We start from the raw sequence: 27,450 nt of genomic DNA on the forward strand, positions 1-27,450 counted from the left end.
CATTCTGGCTGGTTGTATTTGAGGTATAACACTAAAAATGACAGCGACAGTGATAAATAACAAATGATCCCTCTCTGAAACCTAGTAAGGAACAAAACCACGATTATTTATATCTTATTCTTCTTACATATAAGGCATATGAATCTTATTCATATAAATTATTTATTCCATGTACTAAAGCTTTGCCAATACAAGCTTTACTTACCTTTCAGACACATTATTATTTTAAATAACTCTTTTGACCATTCTTAAGATTAGCAACTATCAAATAAATGAATTACTAATATGATACAGTTTCTGATTCCAAAGTATAAGAATAAACAGTTGATTCCAGCTGGAAAATCATTTAGCTGAAACATTATACTTTTTATCATATCCCCTTTATATCACATTTGTGAAGGACAGATTTGTTATACTTCCTGAATCAATGAGGATTTGGCAGCACTTGTGTCATTTGGGTAGAAAGAAAGTGTTCAAACAGAGCTTTTACTTTTTTTTTTAAGACAGAGTCTCCCTCTGTCGCCCAGGCTGGAGTGCAGTGGCACAATGTTGGCTCACTGCAACCTCCACCTCCCGGGTTCAAGCGATTCTTATGTCTCAGCCACCTAAGTAGCTGGGATTACAGACGTGCACCACCACACCTGGCTAATTTTTGTATTTTCAGTAGAGACAGGATATCACCATGTTGGCCAGGCTGGTCTCAAACTCCTGACCTCCAGTGATCTGCCCACCTCAGCCTCCCAAAGTGCTAGCATTACAGACGTAAGCCACCGTGCTCGGCCAGAGCTTTTACTTTTGCCCCTTTAAAATAGCAGCTCTCTTTGAAAAGTAAATATATCACATAAGCACAGTTGGCTTGTGGGTAGGAAATGATGGTTGAAAAAAATGTGTGATGAAAAAGTCCCCATAGTTACCCTAACCTCAAATTCAGAAATTCTCTGACAAAAAAAAAAAATGATGTTTCTGAAGCTCTGTTTAAGTAAATTATAGAGATTCTGGAATTATTGTGCGCAAAAATCATTTTATGAAACTCCAAGTGAAAAGCATGTTCTGTTATTTAAATCCATAGTTAGCTAGTAGATATTCCTCTGGCTATCAGCCCATATTTTGAGCAAGTGACATATACAAAGAATAAGCTAAGAGATTCTGATGTCTCTTAAGGAAACATTGAATAGACAGTTCTTCAGATATGTGCATTGAATTGTTTTCACAACCTTTTATAAAATGGATGTGCCCACGTAAGGCATGCAGCTATGTATCCTGTGATTTCTATAGAATAGAAAATGTCAAACCTTGTTGCTGGAAGTGCTCCAAATGACATCACGGTTTTGTTTTGTTTTTGTTTTTGTTTTTTTTTCTATTACGATTAAACAGGGAAGGCCATGGTAAAATTTCAGTATTTGCTGTCAAAATGGCTTTAGCCACATTGTGTGGAGGGAAGATCATGGACAAATTAAGATGTAAGTTATTATTCCTTGTGTGTCTGTTTGCTTTTCCTTGCTAGGTACCACCCTTTTCTCTCCCTCATTCCCCTATGTCCCCTCCCCATCTGTATCTTTCCTCATTCTATGAGAGTTGTTTGAAATACATTTTTCACTGATGTTTGGATTTTGTCATAGCGATATTTTCATATTAGATAAATGCTAATGAAATGAATGTTTTCCTCTACTTATAACCTGTTGAGTATCACCAACTGGCCTCTTTCTGAAATTAAAGTAAAATAAGGACTCTTTGCAGTTAATTGTGTTATACTGCCTTACACGTGGTACAGGATGATAGGCACATGAAGGCTTAGTGGGAAACCTTCCCCTTTAAATCTTCTAAAAGCAAGACTCTTGGCACATTTCCTCATTCTTCTCAGCCAGCACTGTTCAAATCACTGGGAACTCCAAAGGTTTCAAAGCCAACAATGTCAGGAAAGAAGAATAGGAATTACATAGAGACAGCATTGACAGAGTTAACTAGATGCCAGTAAAAGCATGGTAGCTAAAGTACATTGAGTAATTGTGGGCCTTAATGAACATTTTGTCTCTAAATATGGTAGAGTTCCTTAACCAACGACACACTGGAGATTGTTTGTTTGTTTGTTTGTTTGCTTTAGGTAAAGAAACTGAGACTCAGTTAACCATATGGCTAAGATGATGCCAGGATTTGAACCCTGACTTTTTTTTCTACACAGGTGGTTCACAAATTTTAGCGTGCATCAGAATCACCTGGAGGGCTTCGGTAAAACATAGATTTCTGGGTCCCACCCCAAGAATTTCTGACTCAGTAGGCCTAGGATGAGGGTGGGTGAAAAGAATATTTATTTCTAACTAGTTTAAAATGATGTTGATGCCGCTGTTTAAATTTAAAATTTCCATTTAACCCTATCCTTTCCCCTAAATAGTATGAGTTGGGGCTATAATGCTGTGTTAGAAAGGGCACTGTCCTGGGAATTGGGAGTTCCAGGTTGCAAGCCCAGCTATGTGACTAATTTGCTGAGTTATCCTTTGGCAGTTACTTCACTTCTTTAGTCCTCAGCCTCCTTCTGTATCCTAAATTTTGGGATTTTGTAAGATACCCATAGAATCACACCTGGCTGCATGCAGCCATCTGTGTGGCTCACAGCACAAGGCTCACTTGCTGCCTGTCCCCTTCTGAGTGAGATCGCTTGCTTCTTGATCCACCCAAAAGGAAAGAATAAAGGAAGACACAGAACACCTTTTGTTCCTTTGAAATTTCCCTGGAGATGCTCCAGGGATGAGTCATTCCAGTGGACCAGTAAGTAAGTGAAAGGGACAACAAAGCCTCAGGTAGCCACACAGCTTCCCTCACTTCTGGGACTTCTCTCCATGGAGAGCCAAAGACAGCCAGGATTCAGAGAAGCCTAGCCAGACCTTAGGAGGAGCCATGTAGCTTCTCTTTTGTTAGCCTGAAAGATATAGAAAATTAAAAACTATCTACCTCAGTGCTTATTTGAGAGATAATAGCTAAATTAGAAGGTGCTGACACCAAGGGCTTTTTTTTTTTCTTTTTTTTTTTTTCAAAAAAAAAAGCTTCAGAGTAATCCTCGGGCATTTCCTTCAGGGTTAAGCCAGAAAGAGAAAGTTTAGCAAAATGAACCAAGGCTAAGGAAGGAAGTTCTGAGAACCTTGTCTGCCAACCCCAACTGGCCATTTACGAAGAGGACATTAGATAAATGTAAAAAACAAAACAAAAGCTAAACAAAAAAATCCACTTGAGAGACATCTAAAAATACCTGTTTAATATTATATTAATAGGTACCTGGATAGAAGGGTCCCATATTAAAATAGGTTTAAGGAAATCTAAGAAAACCAGTTTTCTGCATCTCAGAACGTCTGTCAACCTTTAACATACCAGGCTAATTCTGAGCCCTCGAAGTCCTGGTGTTTGCTGTCTTTCCACTCAGCTTTGTTCAGTGTAAAATTTCATCCTCCTCCAAGAGTAAGGGTGGAGGGTGAGGGAGGGGGACTTGGTGGAGGTGACAGTCACAGGAGTCACATCTCACTACAGAGGTCCCCAAGCCCTTACAGCCCATCACCTAGGTGGCATCTCAGACCAATTACTAAACTAATTACTGGTTAGAGAAAAAGTATGACAGCAATGGCCATTGTGTAATCCACTTTCACCTCCTGTGCTCAAAAGGGCCATCCCTTTCCCTCAACCCATGAGCAATCCATGAACAAATGTGGGACAAATAAAGATGAAGGGAATGGCTGGTAGGTAAGGGACTAGCAATGTCAGCACAGTTACGAAGTTCAAAATATAACTAAGTTATTGATTAGATCTTTACAATTGTGAAAACCCTTCCAGTTCTCTCTTGGGTCCAGGAGTTCAAAGGAAACAGTATAACTGCTACAGTACTTTCTCCTCACCCCATCCCATCACCCTCCACAAAGCACTCTCTAGTGGCCAAAGTCTATCCTCTTTAGGGCAGTGAAAGAAGCAACAAATGCATGTGTCCCCTTGGAGGTAAACTAAGTTTTCTAGTCTGCAGAAACAAGCCCACAATATCACAGATTCTGTAGAAATACAGATAGTGTGACCCCGATAAATCGCATTCCCCACTTTGAGAGCAGTGCACCTGAATCACACCCTTATGTGTCCCTGGTTCTCTGACTGAGGAGTCACTCTTTGTATAGTTAATCCTGGGAAGATGGTTTTAGCGGATTCCAGGTAACTTGGTTAAAATCAATTTGACCAAAAACAATTTAGTTAAAGGTAATTTGGTCACAAAAATCTCTCCAGAATGTTAACTGGTCAAAAATGAATATCCTGAGTTATGAATATTTCTAGTTTCTGTGATAATTATTAATGGAATGAGGGAATGTGGGCAAATTTACCCACAAAATCTGCCCGCAGAGACCAGTGGCTGCCCCTTGGTGAGTGGGATTGTGGGTGTTCCTATTGTATTCTTTTGCTGGCTTGCATTTTAATGATAAAACAGATAAGGTAGCCAGGCATGGTGGCACATGCCTTTAGTCCCAGCTACCCAGAAGGCTGAGGCAGGAGAATCACTTGAACCCAGGAGGCAGGGGTTGCATGAGTTGAGATCACGCCACTACACTGGGCAACAGAGCGAGACTCCATCTCAAAAACACAAATCAAAACAAAACAAAACAAAAAAACAGGTAAGGTCATGATTTTCTACGTTGCTTCTGTAATAAGAAAAAGTAAAATGAAGGGATATGGAATGTTTCAGGCTTGAGGGTTTTGTTTTCCCTTCTTTAAAGTTTTTCTAATTCACGTTAAGCCAAAATGCCAGCTGTGCTTGTTTGGCAATTTTTCTATTTTTGTGCATAGGGTTGAGAGATATTTAGCTTGTTCCAGCTACTCCCTTATTGTTGGGGAACACAGAGCAAGAATAATTGGCTGAAAATAAGTCGGAAATTTTAAAAAACAAAGAGAAAGCAACAGAAAATTTGAAGTTGATTTTCTTAATGCTTTAAAATGCATTAGAAGAGAAAACAACACTATGTTGCAACATAATTTCCAGTAATTAGGGCACCATTCAGTGGTAGGGTGTTCCCTGTGTAATTCCAGGGAGCATCATTGACACAGCTTAGGAGATGAAGGGCGCCCCCTGCAGTCATGTGCCATGGCAACCTAAACATAAACTTACCTAATAACACTACTATTTTGTCAGATTGTTCTTGGCCCAATTATAAGCTGTTTTAATGGGTTGGAACATTTGTTTATACTTCTGTCTTAGGGCTCCTGGGTAGTTCTAAGGATCATAAGGGATTCTAAATCCAATGCTGTAAGCCTGGTATATCATGTGCTGTTCTAAAGCTTTGGGGAGGACTTTTTAAGTCTTTTTAAAAGACTAGTATTATGGAAAATACTGCATATTTATTGAGTTTCTATTACTGAACTGGTTGTTTTGCCTCTACGCCTACCCATAGACTTTCTAACGCACTGACCTACTTTAAATTCTTCAGTATCTCCCTCAGCATCTTCTGGACACAACCTAAACTCCTCAGTACAATTCAGCCATAAAAAAGAATGAAATCCTGTCATTTGAGGCAACAGGGATGAGCCTGGAGGACATTATGTTAAGTAAAATAAGTCACGCACGGAAAGATAAATACTGCATGTTCTCACTCATATGTGGGAGCTAAAAAAAAAACTGAACTCATGGAAGTAGAATTGTGCTTATTAGAGGCTGGGAAGGGTAGGGGGCTGCAGGGGGTTGGGGGGATAGGGAGAGGTTAGCTAATGGCTACAAAATTACAACTATGTAGGAGGAATATGTTCGAGTGTTCTATAGCACTGTAGCGTGACTATAGTTAACAAAATTTTATTGTATATTTTCAAAAATCTGGAAGAGAAGATGTTGAATATTCCCAATACAAAGAAATGATAAATGTTTGAAATGAAGGTAACACCCATTATCCTGATGTGATCATTACACATTGAACACATGTATCAAGCTATCACTCTGTAGCCCATAAATATGTACATTAATTTTTTTACTCAGATAGAATCTCTATAGTCTCATGGTTAATAAACTATTTGAAACAGCGGAAACCCTTTATAAATGGAGTATTTAATGAAAATGAGAGTCAATTCATGTTCTCAAAACCATAATCCGATAAAAGCCTGTGATATGCTTAACATCTGACTTTGGTGTAAAAGCAATGTTCCCAGATTATATTTTGACCTTGAAAAATTAAACCTAAAGTGAATAGAGGTGGCACATTCACAGCAGTTTATCCCAGCAGCTGTGCTGGCCTGGTGACAAGCTAGTTAGCATGGTGACAAACTATATAATAGCAAACCCTTTCATTCTAATAGTGATTTGCACAGAGGAATTATAAAGCACCTTGGGAAATTATGCCATTAATATTCATTAAATGCACATAGTGGCAGAAATTGAAGAACAGTGGTTCAGTGAAGCCATAGGCCCTTCAGAGAAAGATCCAGGACCCTGACTTTACCTCATTGATCATCCACAAGACCAGGCTTCCTCTTCACTACACGAGTCAGAAAACCCTTCCCTGTAAATCAAGTGCCTTCCACCCAGAAAACTGTAATTTATAGAAAGTTTTCTGCTTCTGTAGGAAGTTAATCAAGTGTTTGTCATTACATCTTTATCCTCACCGTGTCTTTGATTTTTCAAATATCTTACACCAAAATCCGAAAGTTTTAGTGATCATATAAATTGGTAAATTTCTAGCTAGATAAATGAAAATACGCACACCCCAACTTTATAGTAAAACTCTCATTGTGTTTCAAATGAAGTCAGCGTCTCTCTCATATATACAAAAATTTCTCTTGTTGAGCTACATGAGAGTTAATAGTTGACCTCAAAACAAAAACGTAGTGTCTTATTAAAGACATTTAATAAGTGTCTCTCTCATTAAAATGTTAATTTTACCCAAATTACTTGTGATTGCTATGTGCCAGAATCATCTACAAAAAGAAACCAGAGAAAACATTATGCCAGGAATATTTCAGCATAAAAATTAGCTTTTATATTATTCTTTCATAAAAAATGTTTATTTTGCTACTTTTTTGTCATTTGTAGCAGATATATTGAACAAAAACAGTGGAGAGTGTTCATGTGATGAATAATATCTTTCCTTTTCCTTTCATCAGATATTTTCTCAATGATTTCTGACTCCAGTGGGGTGATGGTTTATGGACGATATGACCAATTCCTTCGGGAAGTTCTCAAACTACCCACGGCAGTTTTTGAAGGTCCTTCATTTGGTTACACAGAACAGTCAGCCAGATCCTGTTTCTCCCAACAGGTAGGAGAAAAATATGTTTAAGGAAGTATCTCTTTCAAACAGTGGTTGCCCTCCTTCTAGATGTCATTCCAGGTCACAGATACTCAGACAAATTATTCTATGTGATAGCAACCTGTATTGTATTTTTCAGCCTCTGGCAAATGACCTCTGAGCCAGTAACTAAACCCGGCACATCTGGATCACAATAATAGACAGTGTTTACTGACCATGAGGCAGGCACTGTGCTAAATTTTTTCCTTTCATTGTCTAATTTAATCCCTACAACAACCCTTCTGTGTTAGTCTCTTTTCACACTACTATAAAGACATACCCGGCACTAGGTAATTTATAAAGAAAAGAGGTTTAACAGACTCACAGTTCCGCCTCAGGAAACTTACAATCCTGGTGGAAGGTGAAGGGAAGCAAAGACCTACCTTCTTCACATGGCGACAGGAAAGAGAAAGAATGAAAAGCCCAGGGGAATCTGCCGTTTATAACACCATCGGATCTCCTGAGAACTCCCTCACTATCACGAAAACAGCATGGGGGAAACCACCCCATGATCCAATCACCTCCCACCAGGTCTCTCCCTCAACACCTGGGAATTACAGTTCAAGATGGGATTGGGTGGGGACACAAAGCCTTACCATATCACCTACACCCTCGGTGTCATTATTTTTACTATCACTCCATTTTCAAAAGGGCTTAATTGTCTCACTCAGCCTCATGTGAAATATATGCTTGACCCGGCAACAAGCTTTAACATTGGTTTAGCAAAGGATACCAGAAAGGAATCCCAACATCTGCCCCATCATGACCTGAGAGGCCCAAAATATGGTAAACACAGCTGCCTGAATCTTCTACAGCATGACACATTTGGGGTTCCAAGTGATGTGTTTTAACTGGGTATGGCTCAAGCTACCCTGGGAAGCTGCATAGTTTAGGGGGCTATCTATGTGTGTACCTCTCTGGTCATGTAGAGAGACTCCAGGCCCATTCTCCAGCGTAGCCCAGTGGTAGCATAGAAATCCATACATTAAAGGTTAGTTTACCATTTTTTGAGAATCCAAACTAACTTTTTTGTCCTCTAAAAATGCCTCTTGACTGGGTGTGGTGGCTCACTCCTATAATCCCAGGACTTTGGGAGGCCGAGGGTCAGGAGCTCAGGAGTTCAAAACCAGTGTGAGCAACATAGGGAAACCCCATTTCTACGAAAAATTTTTAAAACTTAGCCAGGCATGGTGGTACATGCTTCTAGTCCTAGCTTCTCAGGAGGCTGAGGCAGGAGGATAGCTTGAGCCCGGATGGCGCCACTGCATTTCAGCCTGGGCGACAGAGCAAGGCCCTGTCTCAAAAAAAAAAAAGGTATATCCCTGCCCCATAAAATGCATACAACAAATGCTCACTACACAGCTTTATGGATTAAGAGTCAGGAAGTCTTTTCTTTTTACTGAAATTAACTTTTAAAAGTGTCAATAGGCCGGGTGAGGTGGCTCACTCCTGTAAGCCCAGCACTTTGGGAGGCCAAGGCGGGCGGATCACAAGGTCAGGAGTTTGAGACCAGCCTGTCCAATATGGTGAAACCCCGTCTCTACTAAAAATACAAAAATTAGCCGGGCATGGTGGCAGGCACCTGTAGTCCCAGCTAGAAGCAGGAGAATTGCTTGAACCCGTGAGGCAGAGGTTGCAGTGAGCCAAGATTGTGCCACTGCACTCCAGCCTGGGAGACAAAGCAAGACTCCATCTCAAAAAAAAAAAAAAAAAAAAAAAAAAAAAAAAAAAAAAAAGTCAATCACTTCAAAACACAAATCTATTTTTTCATTCAATTTTACTGCTTTCCAACTTTTCTCATGGCATGCTAAATGTATGGTTCCTTTTATTTTTACAGTGCTTTATGCCTCACAAAGTGAATTATCTGATTTATGGCTTGCAACAACCCTGTGACCTAACAAGGAAAATATGATTCTTTTTTAACAATATAAAGTTCATAGCTAGTGAGGGCAGGGGGCTGAGTTTTTAACTCTGGTCTTCTAATTCCATCTGTTAATGTTACTCTTGTGTTCTTGTTGTTGTTGCTTTTGTTTTGTGCACTTTCAGTTCATATTTACAAATATGCAGATGATCTGACTCAAGGAAATGTAACTACCTGTTGTATTACTTCACCCAATCATGGAAACAAGAATAATTTCATTTATAACTGAATTCTTGAATTTTAGGTAGTGTATTATAGAATAATTGGTAAATGTGCTAATGCCTCAGAATATATGTCTCATTCAAAATCAGCTAGAATAATAGGACTGGGGTTTAAAAACAAAATCTTAAAAGGACCTATGCTGGTGTGATGGCTCACACAGTAATCCTAGCACTGAGAGGCTGAGGCAGGAGGAGAGCTTGAGTCCAGCAGTTCAAGATCAGCCTGGACAACATAGTAAGATCTCATCTCTGAAAAAAAAAATTAAACGATTAGCCAGGTGTGGTGGCACACACTTATAGTCCCAGCTACTTGGGAGGCTGAGATGAGAGGATCCCTTTAGCCCAGGTGTTCAAGGTTGCAGTGAGCTATAATTGTGCCACTGCACTCCAGCCTGGGCAGCAGAGTGAGATCCTGTCTCTAAAAGAAAAAAAAAAAAAAAGAGAAAAAAGGACCTATGTGTTCAAGAATTATATGTGATGTTGACATGTTCAAAATTCCTTTTGAAATATCCTATAGACTGTTCTGTTATATGATTTATATATATCCTTAATGATAAGCAACTTATACATGTTGAAATCATAATAGCATTGTTGGAAACTTCCAGGAGTGCTTTTTAACAAGTATGACAAATAGTCAAAATGAATAAGATCATTTCAAATACAAAAAGAGGTAACACAAAAATAATAAGACCAGTTTATTTTTGTACTTAATGAATTGGCTATTAACAGCTACTCAAGAGTCTGAGGTAGGTAGGAGGAGGTAGGAGGACAGCTTGAGACCAGGAGTTAGAGTCCAGCCTGGGCAACATAATGAGACCCCATCTTTAAAGCAAATAAATAAAATATTTTAAAAAATAAATAAATAAAATTATCCCATCCCCTTTGATATTCTAGTTCAAAATTTCAAGTAGTGATTTTTGCATATAAATATGTATTTTGTTATTTATACCATTACAGTACATGTATTAATATAGCTTTCTTACTTTTATCATTTTGAAAGAAACTTATAGATACAATGCATTCCTTTTGTACATCCAAAAGGACCTGGATAGTGAGAAAGAAGCAGACTGAATTGAGAGGAATTATATATAAAGTAATAAAAGGAGCAAATTTTCAAAAATGTAGATGGTTCTGTCCTAACAGGATTCCCTCCTGCTCTTGTATAACAGAACCATTCACATTAACCACTAAATATTTAGTACTTAAGGAAGTTGAGGAAGCTCAAAAGGGAAGTTGTTCTATAAATTTAGAAGACTGACTGACAGGAAAATTGTAGAATGAGCTATGATGCGTTCTTGAGTAAAATTTCATGGAGAATTTCAATTATTTATTTTGCTTCATTATTTTTATACTGTCTTTCATATATACAAATGATGCTCTTGGAATTGTTTTTCTCCTGGTGATACTATTGACTCAGCCTCAGTGGAGAGAATTCAGTCCTATGTCTGCTTAGGTATAAAAAGCAAACAATGTTTTCAGTTCTGAACTAGTTTAATAACACATTTGGCAAGTTCGGTTTCTTCAGATATTAGACATTTATTGAGTGCTCTTTTGTTTCAGTCTCAAATGATATGATATTTACATAGCAGGTAAATTGAGATGATTCTCTGTCCTAAATTTATGGGGGGTTTTTTTATGCAGAAAAAAGTCACGTTAAATGGTTTCTTGGACACGCTTATGTCAGATCCTCCCCCGCAGTGTCTGGTCTGGTTGCCTCTTCTGCATCGACTAGCAAATGTGGAAAATGGTGAGTAGTTACTAATGAGCAAAGGTGATTTTTTAAATTATTGAAATTAGGCCATTAGTTCTACAGTTAGTAAGCCCAGGTTGTTGTTTTAGGGAAGCCTATTTAGTGGCTGTTAGTTTTGTTTAGGATAGAACTAACCCATCTCCCTGTTCGGGAAGGCCTTAAAGGACCACTGAAAAATTAGGACTGTCAGTTCCAAAAATAAATCTCATGGTGTGGTTAATTGAGAAGAATCTCAATTACAAGTCAGGTGTGGTTAAAAGACTTGGCACAATAGAAGGCGAACTTCAACAAGGAGTGTGACATTATTTTGTATTTGTTTTAGATCTGAATTTCTCATATTTGCATACATGGTACTGATTATTTCTTCCCAGGCACTCAGCCAGAAATAGGTGGGAGAAATGAGAAAAAAAAATAGATGATAGCACCCTGTTAATCTTTAGTCATATGTTCCAGATTGTGAGCTTTCAATAGTTGTACTTACGTTAAAGATAAGAGTAAAATAACTTTCGTATCATGTCTTTTTTTAAAGCAAGTATTTCTAGGATAAAAGGAACTACTGTTGGCATATCCAGATTTAAATATGAAATACCGTTTGGGGCAAAATTTACAGAAATTTAAACATGGAGCAGTTCAGTGCCTCCATCTAATCTTTAGGTGTTCCTACTTATTGTTCAATGTAACTCTGAAATTTTTCCAGACTTGACGAGGAAATAATTTAGTCTCTATCTCTTACTGAGATTTAACTTAAGTCTCTATATATGACTCAACTTCTATGTATTTCTTTAATATACATTGCAGCTAAAGTTAGCTTAATTTTAAATTATCATTCAGAATTTTTAGCATCTGCCCTTATTTATCCGTTAGTTAAAAGTTATGAATTTATCCTGTTTTTCTCATGGAGAAAATTTAAAGAATGAATTTATTATTTTTTTTTGCAATCACTAACAATCATAGTTTTTTTATGTTTATCCATATGCAGAAGCGAAGAGCAATCAAGGTCCGTGTTATTATGCAAAATGAGTTCACGTTACTGTTTACAGTTCTAGAACTAGTCATTTTCCAATCATAAAGCTATAATTTCATTCGTTCTCTCTCAGCATTTCCTGCTGCAGGAAATCAGTTTCTTAGGCGCCGTCCCAGAACAGTTGTCCCTAGATTGAAGTCCCACTCTAGTCTTTCTCAAGAGCCGGGAAGAAAGGTTATGACACTTGTTTAGAAGACAATGCGTCCAGAGCTAGTTATGTCTTTGTTTTTACACTTTGCTTTTTATCTTCATTTATTATTATTTTCATTGTTTTTCCTGACTGGTTAGGCCGGAGAATAGCTTTACCAAAGGCAAGAATTGTTATTGTTGTTTTAGTATCTAGCTCATAGCATGTAGACAATTACTTGGATTTGATCACTTAAATCTAATATTTTACTTTGCTTCAAATCTAGTATTTTGCTTTGCCTGCTTTATAATTCAAATTTCCTACCAAAGAAAGTTAACTGTCTCTTGAGGCATTTGAATTATTTAGAACTGTTTTCAGATAATTTGCACATCTTTTTTAGGGCCCTATACACCTGCCTCAGGAAAGGAAAAAAAATCTGTTTGTCAGATGTAGGCAACACCACTCGTTAAGTAAGCCATTAGTCACTCTATTTTTTAAAAAGTAACTTAATTATCTCATCCACACCAGTTTTCCATTCTCTGCCCATCTTCCTTTCTTTTTTCTTCCTCTCATTCTCCGTGTCTCTGATATTCGCTCTCTTCCCACTGGACAATCAGCATTCACCCCTTGTGCTTCTGAGTCTTCCAGTGAGCTGTGCTGGTCTCCTGGAGACAGAGAGCAGTTTGGGGTAAAGGCAAGTCTGTTTGGCTAATTTAAATTCTTGTAATGTGAGAGATGGGAATAGAAAGAGCAAATGGCATTACAGAGATTTTTGTTGTTAAAAGGACACCTCTTCTCCATCCCATTTCATTTCATTTCCCCACAGGCATGATTGAAAAGGGTTGTAAGATTCCAGGAATGAACTAAATGTTTCTCTGAGCCCAAATCAACTATCATCTGAAATCGTGGTGCAGAGAAGAAAGGTGCAATTCCTGTAAGGCTGTATTTTTCCTTCTTCTGGTTCATACTTTTGTTTTCTTGGTTTTTCTTCACTTACTTCCCCCTTAGTCTTCCATCCGGTTGAGTGTTCCTACTGCCACAGTGAGAGTATGATGGGATTTCGCTACCGATGCCAACAGTGTCACAATTACCAGCTCTGTCAGGACTGCTTCTGGAGGGGACATGCCGGTGGTTCTCATAGCAACCAGCACCAAATGAAAGAGTACACGTCATGGGTAAGGCAAGGTCCAGGCAATACTTGGAGTTGGATGTGTGAGTGTTGCCCAGAATTAAAGGGAATATCAAGGATGGTGGCAGAATTAAAGGGCAAACTTACCTTCCATCCCAGGTCTAGTATTCAGTCCCCCTTCCTCCCACTCTCCACCCTACTGCGTGCTCTTACTTATTCTGTTGGAACCCAGTGAAGCTTCCTGAGATTTAAAATATAGGAAGACTCAAAACTATGTTACTTCTTGGAATATAGATAATTCAGTACTGATTTAAATAACAACTGAATAGCAAGGACCTTCTGGAACATAATCTTACATTCACAGTAAGTTAAAATCTTTTCCAAGTTTTGTTTTGTGGAAACGGCTTAAAAATTATTGTTAGTTTTATTTTTCTTAGATTCTGGAGTTCTTTTAAGTGCGTGACTAGAATATTAAAGAAACAAGTATGAGAGGAGAGTGTGGACTTAATAATACTGTTCCATTTTACTTTTCTGCAGAGGGTGGGGAGGGGAGATTGTGGTTATATTAGCAAACCATCTTTTCATGAAGAGTGTGAGTGACCAACCTGGCAAAGGTGGCATGTGAGTGTCTGTGTGATAGATGTATTCTCAGGAGCATGTGGTACCAGGTCTGTGGGAGGAAATGTGACTCCATGTGCTCACTGTTCAAATGGATTATGATTTACTGACGTTTATCTTCGTTAAACTCAAAGATCAGTTCCAGCAATGTTGCCCTCGTACATCTCTTCAAGGATTGGTTTTTGTAGGGTGTACAGATTGGTTCTTGTGGGATATATACCATCAGCCCTTCCAGCACCTCTTGGAATAGTTCTGTCACAAGAAAATCCAACCTATTTATGAGTTTTTCTATATTTTAATATATTTCAATTCAACCTTTAGTCTTTACTTAAAGAAGTCTTCAGAATATACATCTTAAATCAAAATGTTCTTCCTAGGAATTATTATTGGGAACTAATATTCAGTGTAAATATACTAGTACTTCATCACCGGTCAGATTCTGAATTCAAGCAACAGTTCTTCACTAAGGAAGAGTATACTGAGAACTTGCCAATTCCAATGCAACTCCTCACTGTTGTTTATGTCATGCTGAGGACAGATAGATACATTAACACAGATCATGAACTACAATTTAGTTTAGAAGAAAGAAGCTAAAACTTTCTATTTTCTTATTGTTAGCATATTACCAGTTTTCAAACTTCTACCCCATATCCTAAAAGATTTGATGTTTGAAAACTAATCAGATTTAGTTGTTTTACATAAATGCTAAATCTACATAAGGAGCCTCTTTCTTAGGAGTTGTAGACCTAACATTATATTCCAGGGCACTATCTGTACAAAGAAGGATCAGAGTCCTTGAGAGGACAGAAGGCCCTGTGGTTTGTGGGGCAAAGAGCTGCTGTTGCTGCTGTCTTAACTGTTCTAAGAATTACATCTCCTAACAAAAGCCAGAGGGATTTCTTGAGCAATGCTCTTATTACTTAGCTTTTAAAAAATGAGGACAATAGTCACTTCATTATATTACCAATTATGGACTCTAGGTATAAAAGAAAGTGACAAAATTTGAAATGGTTTCTTATGGAAAGGAAAAACATGGTTAAGGTTTTATTATTATGTTGGTGCAAAAGCAATTGCGGTTTTTGCCATTACTTTCAAATGGCAAAAACCGCAATTGCTTTTGCACCAACCTAATGTATGTGGTAGGCTACTTTTTATAAAATTTTGACTGTATAACATCAAGATAAATTTCCCAACAATCTAAACGAACAAGAGGCAGCGTGATTCTCTGGAAATAACCTGAATTTTAAATTCTGAAGACTCAGATTGAAGTTCCATTTTTCACTTCTAACTGGATGTGTTCAGCCACACCTGAAACATCTTTCTTGCACCTGGATTCCCACAAAATCTTCCACTCATCTTCATTCCAAGCCTATTTCCTCACAAACCATTTTCTGTTCTTAAGTGAGAGCAGTCCTTCTAGAATCAGGTCTGATGCTGTCATGCCTATGATGTAAACTCTTCATGGTCTGCCTCTGTCCTGCGGATAAAGAGACAGTTCTTAACAAGCCATATAAAGATTTTGATGATCTGCCTCCTGCTTTCCTCCCCAGAAGGGCTCCCTTCACTGTTGCTGCTTCCTCCATTCTCGAATGACCTTCCCAGTCTGCTGAGTTTTTGTCAGAAGGAGTCCTGCAGGCCCATTAAGTCCCAGCTCAGGTGCCCCATGCACAATGCCTGCTTCCATTTATTGTAGCATTTGCTGACAGTGAGCAGCAGGAGGCAGCTTGTTCGGAAACTCTTTTCCGAGCATTGAGCAAACTTCCAGACTCAGAATCTGCACTGAAAAAGGATTTCTTCCGTAAATGAATATCTATTATGAAAAGCAAATCATTTGATAAAATATTACGTAAATATTAGCTGTTGTCACTTCTGCCTTCCTTCTTCTTTCCAGAAATCACCTGCTAAGAAGCTGACTAATGCATTAAGCAAGTCCCTGAGCTGTGCTTCCAGCCGTGAACCTTTGCACCCCATGTTCCCAGATCAGCCTGAGAAGCCACTCAACTTGGCTCACATCGTGTGAGTATCCCTACCCTCCCAGTATAGAGACAATTTTCTTCAAAGGCACATGTCTGGAGCCACACAAAAGCAATTTCCTATCAGTGGTCAGCAACCAAGATTTTTAATTTAGTTTAAAAAAAAAAGTCAGAGTAATGCCATCATAATTTTTTGTTGTTGTTGAGGTATACAGTACTTCCACCAGGCTGGACAAGTAAAGTATGCAACACTAACATAATTCACCTGGAGGTGGAAAATATTTCAGAAAGCTTAGTTATAAAATATGGATGTTAGTGGTGTCTGCACATTGGAAGTTAACAATGGGATCACTGTGGTAAAAAATGATTTACAGTATATTATTCCTTAATTTCATATGTGCTTTGAGTTCCAAATATAAAAGCTGTTTGTTTTATTTCTCTGCAGACCCAGTTTAAGATGCCAGCAAACCTAGAAATTACTTTTGTTTTTCATCCCAAGCTGTATAACTTTAGAAGAATCATAGCCTGTGCAGGGGAAGGTTGAAGAGGGGGAGTGGCGGGAAAATTTATCAGAATATCCATAGATTCTTTTCTTCAAAGTATGTGTGAGTTTCGTGGCAGAAGGTGTTGGGCCAACAAACAGTCCTTCCAGCCATCCCTGCTACCTCCCAGAAGTTTCATGCCTTTGAACCTCTCTCAGGCCTGGGTGGCCAAGATAACAAGGGGGCTTAGGTAGAAGAAACAATTTTTTCCTTGGTGTTACCTTGGGCTCATAAGAAGAAAGAGTCTCATTACCTGCTTCTATGCACAATTAGATGTCATGTAGTCACAGATGCCTCCTTATGAACTGCCTGTAGTTTTCCACACTTCAGTGGGACCTATCACACCATAGGGCCTGTGTTTGCATGTTGACATCAAGAGGTGGGTGACGGGACCTACCGGTATAGGAATTCAACAATGCAAAGTTCATGCTTCAGGCAGTTCAGCATATGATCCATAAGGGGCACTGTGGTGGGTATGAGACCTTCGTGGAAGCAGCAACTATGTTCTCTGATGGACCTTAGCAAATACCACCAAACGATTTGTGTTGGGTCACGTCTGTGAGCTTTGTATAAATGCTTTGGGGATTTGTTTTGCTTGTTCCCGGGGATGCTCTGAGGCATCTCTGACCTCAGCAGTATGCACAGCCTGGAGGCTCCTGTTTCTCAGCTTACAAGCTGGCATGGGCTCAGCCTCCAGAAACTAATGTAAACTAATTCTGTAGAATGTGGCTAACTTATTTTTGGAAATTATGTTTCTATAAATAAGCCTTAAAATAAGCCAGGGGTAAATAAATCTGGGGAATGTCCCAAAGGGCCAACCACTTGCAGAAATCTACCTCACAGATGCTTATTAAGAACCTTATTAAGATCTAGACTTTCCTTCCCATAGCCAATTAGACACAATCACTAAGTTGCTAATGAATGACCACAGCGAAGTGAGAGCAGCCGGTGCTCCCTGAGCTCTGCCGAGAGTAATTTCCTACCAGCCCTGCTGGGAGTTTCACCCCAAGAGAGCAGCCTTCAACAGAGCTGCTGGGTGTCATGAAGATAGAGGGTGTGGGTGTGAATAGCCTGGCTCTAAGAGCTTTGCTGCTTCCCACTCCTCCAAAGAATTAGGACGTGATGCACTGCAACGTAAAAGTCCATTTCACAGTGAGTCCCACTGGAGTATTATCTAGCTCAGGGCCTGTACCCAGTGGGTGCTAGGATTGGGTGGTGTGTGTGTGTGTGTGCACATGTGTGTCTGCATGAGAGAGAGAAAGAGAGGGAGAAAGAAGTATTTAATTGGCTGAGTAATAATTTTTACATTTTGACTTACGGGGCAATATAATCTGTTTTGTTATTTATTGAATTAACTGAGGGCTATAGCCTCACAATGCGTTCTTAGTTTATGTTCCATGGACAGATTTTAAAATTCTGTACAAAATGTGTCTTCTTCTGAGAAAAACCTCTATGTATTTTACCAGATCCTCAAGAGTCCTTGAATCAAAATACTGATCTCTACTCACTGATAACATATTTTCCCAGGATGAAAGTTTTAATTTTAAAATGCAAATTGTACAAGATATTTAATTGTTGAAATAACATACAAGACATTCTGGATGTAGAATGTCAAGTCTATATTAGAAAAGAATTTTTTTTCTATTTTTAGCCATAGAAATTTTTTCCATATTTGTTTCTTTTTCAAATGCTATTGTCATGAGTAGATATCCATGTCTTTTTTCTGAGATTTCTAATTTTAAAATGCATTGCTCATTTAACAATTCTAAATTATCATAGGCACATCAAGGCCATTGAAATGAAAAAATAAATGGTATTAAGCCTTAATCATTTACAAAGAAGAATGCTCTCTTAATCTGCTATAATGAACATGTACATGGAATTAATGAATATTCACACTTCTTCCAAATGTATGTAAATAAGATTTTGATAAATTAGACAAAAATATATGACATTCCATACCACGTCATTTTATAATAAGCCCACTACTTTTATACAGTGCTGTACAATGGAAATAAGTGAAATTTAAGAAATAAAACACACCAATACTCCCACCTCCACTTAATGTGCTTAATTTATTACTCCCAAATATGACTTAAATTATAAAGGTCTTATGCAGAAGGAATATTGTCATAGTGCAGAAATGTGTATAGTAAGACACTTTATCATTGAGTCTCTAGCAAAAATCATCCTAAAAGTATGTTCCTTAGAACTATACATAGCAATAAAAATATGTTTTCTAGCTGTAGCTCTGTCTTGGTCATCCTCATTCCCTCTCTGATCTTTCCCTCTGCTTTACTAAATAATTTATTAAGCAATCTTTAATTGTAGTACAAACCACATCTTTGTCATTCTTTGGATGTAGTGTCACAAAAATATCCCAGTCCACATCAGTTACATCCAGAGATAAGCTTACAGACAGAGGTAAGAAGGGAGCAGTGAGTGGGGTGCAAGCATTGGCAATATTGATGGGCATCCTCTGTCCTGTGCTGATGACCTGAGGTTCTGGACATTGGGAATTATAGCACAGACTCAAAATAAAACATTTTTTGCCACTGTGAAAAAGTGTATTGATTTTGTAAATTAATACAAATTCTTGAAAGACATATTCAGAAAAAAATTCCATGATGTACATGTTTAAGTGAAGGATAACTGTATGTCCTTACATAGTGCTGAAATATGTAGAACATTATAGAGCTCATGGATATAAAATTTGATGTTGAACATTATACAGTCTTCTTAAATGCACATCTTGCTGTTTAATGATTGTGTTAAAAATTGCTGGCCAGGCACAGTGGCTCACGCCTGTAATCCCAGCACTTGGGGAGGCCAAGGCGGGCGGATCACGAGGTCAGGAGATCGAGACCATCCTAGTTAACACGATGAAACCCCGTCTGTACTAAAAATACAAAAAAAAATAGCTGGGCATGGTGGTGGGCACTTGTAGTCCCAGCTACTCGGGATGCTGAGGCAGGAGAATGGCGTGAACCAGGGAGGCGGAGGTTGCAGTGAGCCAAGATCGTGCCACCGCACTCCAGCCTAGGCGACAGAGCAAGACGCCATCTCAAAAAAAAAAAAATTTTTTTTACTACATGGCACATGTATACCTACGTAACAAACCTGCAGGTTCTGCACATGTACCCCAGAACTTAAAGTAAAATTTAAAAAATGCTGTTAGTCCTCTAATATATATTGCATCCAAAGTTGAGCAGCAAAAGCATTATAAGATACAAATAAAATTAAGAAAATAATAAGTGGAAAATGCTTTATCAATACATTAGAAAATATTTTTATTACTCATTTAAAACTCAAGTTCCAACTTTTTCTTTTTTTTTCTTTTTTTATTTTTTGTAGAAATAGGACCTCTCTATATTACCCAGGCTGGTCTGGAACTCCTAGGCTGAGATTACAAGTGTGAGCCACCATACCTGGCCACAACTTAAATGTGAAAAAATGGCAAAAATATGGCACAGTCTGACTATGTAACAAGTTAACATTTTACAGGTAGCCTTAGATACAGTAAAAAAAAAAAAAAATTAAATCAATAGGATTTTTAAACAGGTTGCGGTACTAATACACACACATATACACACACATACATACATTTGCATATGGAAATGAAGCATGTGACACACAGAAAATGCCATTTTTTTTTTAACTATAGCCAAGGGACTTTTTTTTTCTACCCATCTTGTAGAGAGGTGCTGCCAGTCATGAATTAGTCCTTAAATAGAAATGAGCAGGTGGTGACATTTTGGTATTTTGACATTTGTTCTTAGCTATTGTATTGCTTGTAAATATTACCATGATTAACGGTCTCTATTCTGTTCAATTCTTCGCTGCCAAAAGTGATACTTGGTAAGTAGTGCAGTCATTTCCAGTCTACTTACAAAGATGTATAATCATGATCATAAGTGGGGATGAGACACAAAACAAGTGAGCAATATGAGGCTAGTTTAGAACTAAGTCTTCTTATGCTGTACACTCAGTTCACAAGGATGCCACTTATATAAAAATGTCCTCTGTGAAGATCTTGTCCAGAAGGCCGTTGTGACTTACTCTCTTTTGTGGAGCTGTTTCTTTTACATAAAACCAAATATGTTCAAAATTCCCAGTGTGAGCCATTTGTTAGATAAGGTAACTTGCCATTTGATTGTGGAAGAAATAGGAATTTCAGTCCCTCTGAAAACCATCATTTGGTGCCAGAGCTAGCCATTCTTTGTCCAAAGTTCAACATTTCAGTGGTAGACCTTAAACAAAGCCATTTGCTGAGAAACCTTGATTTCAGCTTTGTAGTGACCAGATTCAATAGAATACATTTATCAAGCTAGTTAAAAAGCATTCTAAATCCACTTGTTTTCTCATTTTTAGACAGAGCAAGAAGGAGAAATTTTTTAAAAAAGACAAAATCAGAAGTGTGGGGTCAAGTATTTTTTTCAACTCTTTGCAAAGCTACAATGAAGATATTATACTCTGTTCACTGTTTTAAAATCTAACAGACCAAACTTTTCATAATTCACAGAGGACATTTGTATAAAATTAGCATCCTTCTTCCAAAGTGCTAGTGTTCAACTCAAGGCAGAATTAGTTTTAAACTAGCCTTGCGTTGCTCCCTTATATATCAAAGATATGTCTTAGATAAGTAATGCAAAACACTAAGATTGTTTTCAGAACTTCAGTTTTGTCTAGAGTAGATAAGTAGATGTTGTTTTGGCTTCATCCAACAGATGACATGTCTTACAAAATCTCAGAGTATAGTTTAGCACCAGCTACCTTGAAAAAAGTTTTGATGAATTTGTTATTTTTTATTTTTTTATTTTTATTTTTCCATAAGTTATTGGGGTACAGGTGGCATTTGGTTCATGAGTAAGTTCTTTAGTGGTGATTTGTGAGATTTTGGTGCACCCATCACTCGAGCAGTATACACTGTACCATATTTGTGATCTTTTATCCCTAACCCCAGAGACTTATTCTAAGTCTCAATGAATTTTTGCATGTAGTATTGACATTTTAAAGCCTGCAGAGCTTCAGGTCCATTCCATTCAATACATTGGGATATGCAAGTCTACCTTTTTCCCAGAATGTCTTCATTGTAGAATCCAAAGCTGTTCTCTAAGGTAAAAATTAAACCATTTACAAATTTGGATCTTAATTATGCCAATATAAATTGATTCTTTAGGCTGCTATAATTAATGTCTCATCTTCAAAACGTTCTATACTGTCAAACTCAAATATAGAATTATAGTGAAACTGAAATTTCCTCTGATTCAGAAAATGCTCCACCTCATTTTCCATCTTTTGAACTCTAAGTCCCATCTCATATTACCATTCGTTATCCTATATTGAACCTAAAAAAGGCTAAAAATGGCTTGGAGATGAGATAGGGATCTTAGCCCTATCATTTTACCTGAACTAAAACATTCATGATGGGGAAAGAATGACAGAATGAAATGAAAATCAGACGAAGGAAGACAGACTCCATGCAGTTGGTGTGTAGAACCATGAACAATTCTGAGGAAAATTGAATTCTGTTTTCCTTCTCTTATCATAAGAAAACAAGTGAAGCTTATGGGATGCTGTAGACCATATACTCTATCATATGGATCACCCAAACAACAGAAACTAACTTCATATATCCTTGTGGAGCTTACTTGCATCTTCACTTAGAACAAAGGCAAATAAGGTATGATATGATTTTACAGCCTGTGTCCTTTCAGACCAGGCATGTTGGAGAGGCCCATCATCATGGAGAACACAGAAGGAACCTTTCAAAGCCTCAGGAATCTTCCTCTTTCCAAGAGAATATAGATTCAATGATCAGGTCTTCAAGGCTTCTTGAGAAGGCAGTAGAAGTAAAGCCACTACCTTCTTCAAAATCCTTGCTTCATTCCAGAATATTATACAATGAAACATCAAGGCTCAAAGCTCATGCATCAGTATTCACATGGTGTCTGGAGATCTTCCTCCCAGTGTTTACCTGAGATTATATATTCTCAAGGAAATGTAACTTTAAAACACTTAAGGAATTTAATTGGAAAATATAAGATTTCTTGTTGATCCTGGGAAAGGTAGAACCCAGATCTTCCCATCCCGTTTCCTGGAGGGATGAGGGAGAGTTTTAAATTTGTGACTTTTATTTGTTTTAACTTTCCATTCACCCTGTGTTTTGTTTTAGGCCTCCCAGACCTGTAACCAGCATGAACGACACCCTGTTCTCCCACTCTGTTCCCTCCTCAGGAAGTCCTTTTATTACCAGGAGGTAAGTTCCAACCCTATCATAAAATAAGCCCTTTCTTTGGTAATGAGCCTTGATTCTGTGGTAAGAAAAATATTCTCATGCAAGCCAAGGGCAGAATATTGTTACTAGAAACTAACTTGCAAATATCCATTATAAGTTTTCAATTTCATTCATTTGTATGCATTTAAAGAGGGGTAGGGTGGCTTTGGGGATTAATGTCATGTCTGGAAACCTGCATTTATAATTTACCCACAGTAAGAATGTGAGGGTATGTTTCAGTTTTACTACTGACACACATGCATCCCATCTCATTAAGGAAGTCACGTTCATAGTCCTCAGAGTTGAAGTCAAAGAACTGGAATTTCAGGATGCAATGGTGTGTTACTATATAAATGGTGAAACGTGTCATTATTTAAAGCTAAGATACAAAAGAATCCTTTGTTGGTGAACCCTGGAGTTCCTGAGGCTAGAGGATAAAGACCAAACTTGGAAATGTAGTTTCCATATAAGTAATTTCACGATAATAATAAGAACTTTTTTAAAAGGTGGATCTGCATCTCATTTCTTTGCACAAGATCCATTCCCATGTGAGCAAGAAACAGGAGAAGCAAATATTTCTCTAAGAGTTAGCATCAGACATATGCAGGGTCAAGAGGTGCTCTGAGTCATTTGATCAAATATTGCGAATCAAGCACCAGATAATTATTTTATAAATACATGGAGAAGGCTCACGGGAAAGCAAAAACAAAGGTAAGGAAAATTGGAGTGAGTAATTGAACATAAGATTTCAAATGCCTTTCAGCAGAAAAAAGTACAGCCTCATATTTCACAAAATGCACATAATTCATCTTTTCCCTGAAGAGGTTTATAAGGTGCCAGTTTCACTGTAATATCCTGGTACATTCAACTGAGGATTTGAAGACAATGAGACTAAGAACACAGCTGATTTTTTTTCCTCTGAGTTCCTGTATGTGCCCATCAACAGGAACCTGAGATGAAGATGTTCCCCATAATTGTAATTAGCAGAGTAAACAGAATATGGCAGAAAATGGGATTTCTGATGCATAAACGAGGTCTGTAACAAGTGGAAATAAGGAAACAGTTATACAGCAGAACATCTGCAGTAAAATAATATGGTTTAGGCCCTCAGTAACTTCCTTTTAGCACTCTTTTAGAATCACCAGCAAATGCAACCATTTTTTTTTCTGGAACGAAATCATAAACTGTAAAATCTGTAAAAGACACAGGTCTGTGCATCTATCTAGGGAAGACCTGACGTGATGTTTAGAAATATGTACTTTTATTAGGAAGCTCTGCATTCTGCAAATGTCAAGCAGAGGTAGACCCCATCCTTACTGAAGGTCATTTTATATCATTTCAGCTCGGACGGTGCTTTTGGTGGATGCATCTAGATGGATAACATGACTTCTTCTACCCTAAAATATTCCTATAATACTTTGAGCTGTTCTGGTTCCTCCAGGGTGCATGGTACCCATTAACCCAAAATATGATTATTTCCCTTTTTTCCCATTTTCAGTCATTTTGGAATGTTCTCTGTGAACCACAGATGTGTTGTTTAAAGCTCACATTTCTTTCTATCACCACAGAGATTGGCCTACGGTTTCTGTTTTGAGGGTACTGTTCAATAAAGCTGTGTACACTAAATGTCTTTCCTCTCTGAGTGGGCCTTGCTCTGTCCATGGGAAGTTTTAATGAGGTCTCATTGTTTGACTCCCTCAGGTTACCTGAGGGGATAAGTGCCTCCAGCCCTGTGGCTGAAGAGCATTCCCTCATAAAGCTGTACGTAAATCAGCTTGATCACGGTGCACGGTCAGTATCCCAGCCCTGAATTGCTAATCGTAGTAGTAGTTCCATAGCTAGACTGATAAGTCATTCTACTCTGGCACTAAAATCCTCTCATAGTACGTCTTATTGGAGATAGAGGTCTTCTGGGGTTTAATGAAATTGTGTTGAGGCTTTTCAACTTGAGCTGGACTTCGCAGCTCTTTCCTCTCCTTTCCACACATTTTATGGATTTCATAGCCTCATACTGGTATGTAAGAGATGTATATATGTGAAGTGTATCAAGCTGGATCTTCTTTGGACAAGTCTCTGCTTTTGTACAATTTGCAAAAAACCCAGATGGTAATTTCTAAGACTCTTGAATTAAGGAGTCTGTTGGAAAGATCTTTAGCATTAACTAGGTGAGGCTAGGACAATGTCATATAGCTGGACCTCATTGCAGTTAAAGACTTGAGGACTTGTACCTTTCTGTCCCATTGGACCTGGTCCATTTTCCCCCAGGGAGGGAAGTCTGATTCCTAATGAAGTAACAATTTCAAAAACAGTTTCTTGCTCTCAGTGCTTATTCTCTATCACTTGATAATGCTGGTGGTGAATCACTTTTGTTTTCTTAATCGTGTCGATAAACTAAGATGGATAGAAATATATCATGCCAGATGTAGGCAAAAGTTAAAGGTTCTATACTTCTATCATTGAAAAAGAACCAAAGAAATATGACCTACGGCTCTGCCCTCACCCCTAGCCCATCCCAACAATGAAATAAAACCTAAGCAAGCCAAGTATAGTGCCAGTCAGTATAGGGCAGCACCGAGAAAGTAGGGAAGTTCTCCATATTTTATTTAGCCTAAGTTTAGTCTTTTGTATCATGACAGATCCTAGAAAGATAAAGCCAAATGAGGCTGAATTGAAATCCCCACTCCAGAATCCTCACCACAAACTCCTGGCACTATTCACCTAGGGCCCTTCACAAGCATACCACTTTGATCTTCAAAAGACACAGGGATATAACTTTGAAGTCTTTTGACATCCTAGTAATCTACTTCACACAGATTTATGAGTGTGTACCTCTGGTTACCAGCATCATCTGTCGCATTCCCTGTTCTTACATCTTTTCTAGCTATGTACTTGATTCACTTTTCCCTTACTTAAAAGAAAAAAAAAGCAATTCTCAAAGGCACTCTCCCTTGGTCCTTCGAAGTCTTCTTACATGTGTGTATGTCTATGTGTGTGTGCATGTGTGCACATGTGTACATTCAGTGTTGGTCAGAAGTTAGGTAGAATGTGGGTCATATAACATGATTGATGGACAGATTCACTTCATTCATTTTCTTGATTGTAAACTGTATCCCTAATCTATTTTGTTTTCTTATAAATTTATGGGAAAGAGTGGCTGATTTGATGGAAATCTATTATCACCACTGGGGAAAGAGCTCTAAGAGCTATGTATGGTGAGCCAGCAACATTATCTAAGCTTATGAAAGTTAGTGTATTATTATTATTATTGCAGATATTATTGCAAGGACTGACCACAAAGCCAGGTCCCAAAGGCTCTTTCTCCCCTTCACTGCCCACAGCTCTGCGCCTCTTAGGATCTGTTATCTTCTTTGGCATCATGCCTCCTTTTTAAAATCTTAATTATCTTGCCATAATCATTACTTAGTTTACACGAGAAAGTTAACCAATACTTTTTAATGTCAAGTAAGCTTCTTTCACTATGGTCAAGCTTCTTCATTAGTCAGAGTAAAGACTAATAAAAAAATTAGCCACACTTCTTTTACCTCCAATTTTAGAAACATCATTTAAAGGTTTCACAGGTATTTTCATAGTTGCAACCTCTAAAGTGGTAAGCACTCACAAAAGGAATCACCTTGACTATTCTATATAACATCTAGCCAGGTCTTATCACTCCACCAAATATTAGGAAATTGCTTACAATTCATATGGCATGTTGAACACAATCTAATGTGCTAGTTTCTGGTTTGCCGCAATAACAAGTAGTTAATTAATCATATTGTATTAGATGGCCGGGCAAGGTGGCTCACGCCTGTAATCCCAGCAATTTGGGAGGCTGAGGTGAGCAGATCATCTGAGGTCAGGAGTTTGAGACCAGCCTGGCCAATGTGGTGAAACTCCATCTCTACTAAAAATACAAAAATTGGCCAGGCACGGTGGTGGGCGCCTGTAATCCCAGCTACTCAGGAGGCTGAGGCAGGAGAATAACTTGAACCTAGGAGGCAGAGGTTGTGGTGAGCTGAGATCGTGCCATTGCACTCCAGCCGGGACAACAAGGGTGAAAATCCATCTCAAAAAAACAAAAAATGATACTGTATTAGGCTCTGTAGTTCCTATAGGGAGAGTGCACCCACCCCAGATACTTCCCAAATCCTGATCCCTCCAAGAGGAGCAGCAATTGTGAGTTATTTTTTGGGTTGACTTGTTGGTCAGGTGATTGATAGGTTTGGGTTTTCAACCAAAGAAATGCTAATTCACTGTGCCTTTTTCATTTTTAAAAAATATTTTTGCTTACCCAAAGATTCTTTACTTAACAACCGTGGCTTTTAATCTGACTCAAAAAGTTCAAGCTAAATTTTAAATAGTTGTGATTTGATCATCAAAAGTAGCTAAAAATAAATTTTAGATACTGATTGTAGCCTTTCCTTTTGAAAATCAAAGTTTTCTTCATAGCTAATTTTTTCTAAGATTAATGCCCATCCATTTTCAGTCATAAAATAGATAAATTTGTAAATCAACATCTGGCACCACCCTGAAGATTTCTCATTCTTTTCAAACTTTCTGGGCATGTTGTATGAAATTT

At 38.1% G+C, this 27,450-nt stretch overlaps 1 protein-coding gene across 43 annotated transcripts in view; it reads left to right on the top strand.

The window, feature by feature from the left end:
* The window catches only part of DTNA (dystrobrevin alpha), a 414,394-nt gene that overhangs the window by 328,063 nt on the left and 58,881 nt on the right, over positions 1-27,450 (top strand). For 36 of the 43 annotated variants that reach the window (XM_054671771.2, XM_054671775.2, XM_054671758.2 and 33 more), the window contains 6 exons: positions 1,375-1,460; positions 7,105-7,259; positions 11,073-11,178; positions 13,341-13,507; positions 15,971-16,095; positions 22,770-22,853. In XM_054671771.2, the coding sequence (XP_054527746.1) occupies positions 1,375-1,460; positions 7,105-7,259; positions 11,073-11,178; positions 13,341-13,507; positions 15,971-16,095; positions 22,770-22,853 (723 nt within the window). The other 7 variants (XM_054671776.2, XM_003315855.5, XM_054671777.2 and 4 more) reach the window with 3 other exon arrangements.

The sequence above is a fragment of the Pan troglodytes genome, chromosome 17 (assembly GCF_028858775.2).
Source record: "Pan troglodytes isolate AG18354 chromosome 17, NHGRI_mPanTro3-v2.0_pri, whole genome shotgun sequence".
In the NCBI taxonomy this organism is placed as follows: Eukaryota; Metazoa; Chordata; class Mammalia; order Primates; family Hominidae; genus Pan; species Pan troglodytes.